Below are 6,781 nucleotides of genomic sequence, written 5' to 3'. Positions count from 1 at the left end.
CGATATTTTCAACGTAAAAATAGTCAACCTGCATGCAACATCACCTGAAAGGTAAGCCACTGTTTTAACATTTTTACCTGTGTCAAGCACTGTAAAAATGGGTAATTAATTTTCTTCTCTGTAAATATCGAAAAGCCACACTGGTTGTGCGTGTAAAACAAATTTTTACCAAAAATCGGCCTCTGATCTCAGTTTTTTCCTCCGAGTCGGCCGCAATAACAAGTTATTAGAATACCAGACAAGACTCTCATACCAAAGCCAAAAGTCTATATCAGAAGGGCGAGCTACTGTAGTTGGAAGCGAGTTATATTTTTCATAATCTATCTCAATTCCTTTGACTTGATTTGAAAATTTCACTTTATTATCTTCAAAAGTTCCAATCAATCGATTATCATCATCACTACATCATGATGAATTTTAAATCCTTGCATAGAAAATTTGCGACTTTGTTTCATTCGAATATAGTTTTTTCACCGTTTCTGAAGCGCGCAATCAGAGTTTACTTTCAGTTCCCAACATCGAATGACCCAGCCAATATACGTGAATAGAAATCAAAAGGCCTAATAAAGCTTAAGGCTTGCAAATAATCGAACCAGCGGTCTGGGTTTATTTTTCAAAAAGATACATAAAAATAAAATTTTTCATTTTATTCTTGCGAAAAAGATCATTTTACATGTTGTTTATCCAACCATATGAGTCATGCCAACCACTTATATTTGGAGCCATTATTTATCCCGAGAGCTCGCGCCGCAGGCTAGAAAACTGAGGAGGGTAGACAGGTGGAAGGGAGGAGTGTCTCTCCAGTACTTGTGAGGATAGCAGGTTTTTTTCATTTATTCATATATATTTTTTTCTTGATCAAGAGGAGATAAAAGTACCTCTCCGTCCCTCCCCTATGAGCAACTTCCTTTGCCAGGCACAAAGAATAAAACAGGCTGCCATGTTTTCATTTAAGTCACGTCTTTTTTTGTCGCCTGATCATCGGAAAATATTTTATTGTTCGGAAACTTCGGTCATCCTATTGAGGTAGTGGAACCCTGTGAAATGTTATGTTGCGGTACTTCGTGTCATTGACAACGATTTTCCTGTTACTTCCGAGAAATTTGGAAGCGTTGAGAGTCTACTCCAAAAACCCGCTACCGTCTTATTAGCGCGTTCTGTTTAAAGAGTCGTAAACGTCTCCGGTGTAAGGTATATCCAACTTGCTTTAAGAATGGCTAGATATATATGGCGGTCAAGATTGCCCCAAAATCTGATCGACTTTTTCCGACCCTGGGATCTTAGTGATGGCGTTTTCAGTCGTTTATTTTTGCACTGCCTTAATATCGATGGTTGTGCAAATTGAGATTAATGCTCTTGTTTTGATTCTTGTGGTTTTAGTTAATAAAACAAACAAACAAACAAACAAAAATAAAGCAGACAAACCAAAACTCCATACCATGCTCATGCAATCCTTCAAAGCCCCTTCATTACATTCTTACTGCGCGTGCGCGAGTCGTGACGTGACTGGTTTCGAGAAATCACGGAAGTAATTGAAAGCACGGTGCTGTAAACAACAGACGGATTCTCGGCAACAAATGATGCTCTCCTCTCGGAAAACGGAAGAAGAAGAGGGAAAAGAAGATTTAACAAACAATCAGCTTGACTTTTCACAACCATGGCATTTCAGCGATGTAGTTTTGAAGGTGGAAGAGGAAAGATTTCATGTTCACCGAAGTATCTTGTCGATGTGGTCGCCAACTTTTTCGAAAATGTTTACCTCAGGCTTCAGGGAAAAAACAGCTGAAAAAGTGCCACTTCCGGGGAAGATAGCGAGCCAAATAAGAGAAATGTTGCTGGCAATTTATCCAACGTCCGCCAAAGAGATCGATGACGAGAACTACTCGTTCCTGTTGGATCTTGCAAGGGAATATATGATAGAGAAGCTCACCGAGAAATGCGAAGACTTCCTAATTCATAAGTTACGTTGGCCACGCCAGCAACACTCATCTCAGTGCTTAGATCTTCTTGTTACTGCACAGTCATACAATCTGGAGAGGTTGCAAGAGGAATGCATAAAAAATGCAGGTAATCTAAGCCGCCAGGAACTTAATAGTCACTCAAAGCGCGATGAAATCCTTTTGCCAAACTATAGGAAATTAGTCGATGGGATAATGGAGCGAATGGAAAATAAACTCATGGAACTTCAGCGCCATAGTAGCGGATTTGGACTTTATTAGTATCCTTTGAAAGGGATTTGAAGTCTGAACTGGAAAGCGTCAGTCCTTCCGCAAAATTAAAAAAAAATTAGTATTCCTGTAGATGACAGTTTATGACAATTTTATTATTTTTAGAAAACACTAGGTAGGGCCCTTCCTATACGTACTGTAAACGGATCTAGCTCTATCTCCAACCATTTTCGACAATTTCTTTATGATCTAAACACGTTTCGAAGCTCTGCGAACACTGCACAATAACCTCGCAATCCATCCCATAATGTTAGTCCGTAAACTACATTAAATAACACTACATAAAGTATGCCGGGTTCAATCCTGCCTGTTGGGCGACTGAATGCCATAATAAAAGGTTAAACTGATCAAAAAAAAAGTTTTCGTCTTTGCAATAGTAACCACGTCATTTAACAAGAGTGGAAATTTCAAAATTTCTCATAAATCATAACAAAGGGCAATCGATAAATTTATTTCTCCATGGTTAAGTGAAAAACCAAGAGTAACAAATATCAAGCAAAACAGAAACTGAATTTTCGAGCGAATTTCAGGCTTACCCCCGCTCTAAACCATGTCTTTTTCAACATTCTGTTACCGATAAAGAAAACTGTATTATATGAACAGAACCAGAAGTGTGACATCTACTTCCTGTTTGTTTGTGGAGGGCTGGGTCAGCCACGGAGATTGTTAAATCAGTCAGCCAAAGTGTAGGAATCTCCAGGGAGGAGGAATCTTGCAAAACGTTGCCCTGGTTGATAACCCACTAAAGGTTACCCTAGAAACATTACAGCCTCTTAAAATAACCTTATCAAACCCCTTTGAGCACCTGTAAAACAAAAATGAGCTCAGCGACCTGAATGGTTTCAAATCACTGAATTACAACACGAGAAATCTTCACGGTTAACACAATTCAGAGCCACCTTACTTATCTAAACGACTCTTAGATAATGCGGTGGAAGCATTGCAAAACTGAAAACACCAATGACTATTAAAAAATGAAATAACAGTGAATCTATATAAAATGTTGAAGTGAATTTATAAATCTTTTATTCGATGGGTTAACACATATCACATAATACGCACAGACAGTTTGTGTTAATCCTCGCCTCAGCAGGGATCGGAAAATTACTAAGTAACCATAGACCGGCGGGGGAAAAAGCGTTTGATCCTGTGCTATGTAATGTTTTACGAATTCCTCATTGCAAAAAAGGGAATAGTATCAAGGGGCTTCACTAAATTGAAAAATGACTTTGACTTAGATGATATTACTGTGTCAAAGGTTTTTCTCAATTTGCTGTCAGTTTCATCGGAAACCTTTATTAGAAGCTTTCAGTTAAAACTGTTGGATGATATCGTTTTTACTAATAAGCGACTAGCTAAGATAGGTTATGTTCTACACGATACCTGTACGTTCTGCAAAGTGGAAACAGAAACCATCTATCACTTATTCTACGAATGTCCTTTTACTCTTCTCTTTTGGGAAAACTTTGAAAACTTCTGGTTGTACTTTCAGGTAAAAGGGAAAAATTCACGTTGCAAGATGTATATATCGGTAAATTAGAAAAATGTGAGTTATTGAATTATCTTATAACTCTTGCAAAATTGCATGTATGGCAAAGTCGAAAACAAGATAAAATTCCAGAATGTGAAGTTTTCTTAAAACAAGTAGACGTCAAATATAGAACTGAGAAATACATTGCTGTTAAAAACAATACGCAGAAACAATTTCAGGCTAAGTGGTTATTATATAGATGGCACTTATTTATAATAAATAATAGTTTACAAATATAATTATAGAAATTGTTTAAAAATATAAATGTAATTTATAATTAATAATAGCTTACAAATGTAAATAGAGTATACTGAGAGTCTTGTAAACACTTTTTTATTTTCAAAATGGCAATAAAAAATGTGGAAAAAAAAATTAACCATAGACCGAGAGGGCCTGCAAACGATTTAAACTTAATAATGTCTATTTTGTGCTTGTTATGCTATTTTATTCAAATTATCTCCTTCATCTATTGATACACTCACAGACGTGACACTGGCAGGGAGTTAAGTAGCTTTCGCGAACAAGCTCCTATAGTTTCAGCTCCGAGGTACTTGAACGTGACCAAAAAGTTTCGATCGCAACCCTTTCACTACAGGAAATTCAGACCAAAAGAAAAACAACGTATATTAATGCTGATCGTTGGTTCGACGCCTTTAAAAAGATGGATTTAAAGGTCTTTCAGGACAAAAGCTGGTTTTCAATAACATAACTTGTGACCGGAACGATGGCTTGGAGCTGTTCAGACAGTCTCAGACTTGTAAACGTGACCTTTGCCAACATCTAACGAGTTACATACCTCACGTATCCAAGTCCAAATTGTTTGAAACGGTCTGAAATATCAACCTTTGTCTGGCAATATATGTGTTTGGCACTGAAATAAGAAAGAAGCGCTCCGTGACGTATGGTGTCTGACAACATGTGTTTGGCACTAACATTAGGAAGAAGCGCTCAGTGATCCCTTTACATAATATGAGCACGTATTTTTTTTTTAGTTCATTAAGAGCGACATGGTGTCTTGTTCAATACGAGTAAATAGAAAATTTAAAGGGTTAATGTTTAAAGCACCTAAGTATATTTACTTTATTCTTGCTTAGTTCTGATTAAGTGAAATCCTTTTAACTCTTTTCCTATTGATTAGATGAGCCGTCTAATCCATGGATTTTCACACTGTATCCTGTAAGAAGTCTTTCCTCACCGATCCTTACCGAAATTACCGGCGTTCGACTTTCAACCGCTCAGTTACCCGGTGCAAAATTCAAGTTGAGGTAGACAATAGTTCTTGTTTTATAGATCTAAAAATAGTTTTCCAGGGAAAATTCAGGCTCTTGCCATGCAAAGCCCATAAATTTTATACTAGGAGTTAGGTCCCCCCCTCCCCGTGTCCCTTGCAAGGAATACCCCAGTATTCCTGCTAACTCATATCCGAAGAACATATTGCAAAATGACTGTCAGAAAATCAATGACAGTCTTTGTGACTCATTTCACATCCACTATAGGTTCTTGAACATTTTAAAACCGGGTAATCCTCACGGAAAGATAAGGAAAATGTAATTACATGTATCTTGTTTAGTCTCATACGACCCAATAACGTCATTCATGGTTGTCTCTCACTGATCTCACTCTCACAAAGATTGTTGTATCATTTTACGGTAGAAATAATGTAAAAGTTGGCCTTCAAATCAATTTAAAGAAACTGCATGATTTTCAGAGCTTAAACACTATGTTCTTACATTACTTAGATACTTAGTGCCGGTGATCTCGTGCTTCCGGAAGACCAAATTGGGCATTTCAACACAGGGTATTCTCTCTTGATAATTCACAATCTGTTGGAGATAACAGATTTTTCAAATACTTCACCCCAGAGAGACATCAGGAGAAAAAACCAATTTTTTCAGATCTTCAGGTGGAATATTCAACCCCTAAGCTTGAATAAGAAATAAATCATACCCACGGTTGCTTTGTTTACATCTGCATGGATCTCAAGCAACGAGTTTTAAAATATTTAAAAGAAATATTTACTGAAGTCCATAATACATCCGTTTCAGCGAACACTCACTTTCTTTTTTTAAATGTCGAACATGTCTGGTCCACGACTTAAAAATTCTCCCAAATGCTGACAACCATTTCCTTACTTAGCACATGTAATGGAGAGAATTTCTTCAACATCACAATACTAACTCGATGTCATCTAAATATCTTGGTCGTTATTGTGTCTCTACCCTGTCAATCTGCTCTTTATCAAGTTCTTGATTGAATCAGGTAAACTGTGGGGGATCCTGGACCTCACGTTCAATCCAAAAACCTAAAATTCTTGAATTTTCCGAGTCTCCACCAGGTGCTGTGTTGTGGCTGATATGCATTTAGTTGGAAGAAAAATTAGAAATTATCAAAGTTGTTGCGATCAGCACGTGTAGTTGATCTAGTTTCGCTACCATCTCTTCTTTAATTCAACCTCGTTTTGTTAACTGCTGCATCTAATGGAGCGCTCTAATTGCAAACTGTAAACTTGTCTGTTACTGTTTAAATCTTACTGACTTTTCTCAGAATCTAAATCGTAAACTTACCTTTTAAAAAAAAACCCTTGAAAAAAACTTAATTAAAAAAAAAGTTATCGCTAAAAAACGAGATTTTCAAGACTTCTATGCGAAAAAAAAAAACGCAATAAAAAGCAAACGTGATGTTTGATCATCTTTCAAACTGTTTCATTATGCTAAGCTGTGACATCACTGACTCAGAGATAAATTATTAAAAAAAAAAAAAGAATCTAATGGAGGTTTTTTGTTTGTTTTTAATACCCAGAGAGGAGACTCAACCATAAGTTTTATCACAACTCCAAACATAAAAACATCATAAAAGAATTCACTTTAAAGTAATTTGCAGAAAACAAAGTAATTCTGAAATACTTAGCACTAGCTTCCGTGCGACAAAATGTGTTACATGCAGTCACGTGCGTCTTAGCACATGAGTTGATATTGTATGCAGGACACGTACGGCCACTAATGTCAGATAAATTAGTTTGAAT

The 6,781-nt window shown here is 36.8% G+C and overlaps 1 protein-coding gene across 1 annotated transcript; it reads left to right on the top strand.

Annotated features, from left to right (window-relative positions):
• The first annotated feature begins 1,512 nt into the window (after nucleotides 1-1,512).
• Nucleotides 1,513-3,129, top strand: LOC131795271 (BTB and MATH domain-containing protein 36). The gene has a single exon (XM_059112840.2). The coding sequence runs from the start codon at nucleotides 1,578-1,580 to the stop codon at nucleotides 2,217-2,219; it is 642 nt and encodes a 213-aa protein (XP_058968823.2). The 5' UTR covers nucleotides 1,513-1,577; the 3' UTR covers nucleotides 2,220-3,129.
• Nucleotides 3,130-6,781: the final 3,652 nt, after the last annotated feature.

This window comes from Pocillopora verrucosa, chromosome 13 (assembly GCF_036669915.1).
Source record: "Pocillopora verrucosa isolate sample1 chromosome 13, ASM3666991v2, whole genome shotgun sequence".
Taxonomy (NCBI): Eukaryota; Metazoa; Cnidaria; class Anthozoa; order Scleractinia; family Pocilloporidae; genus Pocillopora; species Pocillopora verrucosa.
Note: the sequence above shows the minus strand (reverse complement) of the source record. Positions and strands in the feature narration are given on the sequence as shown.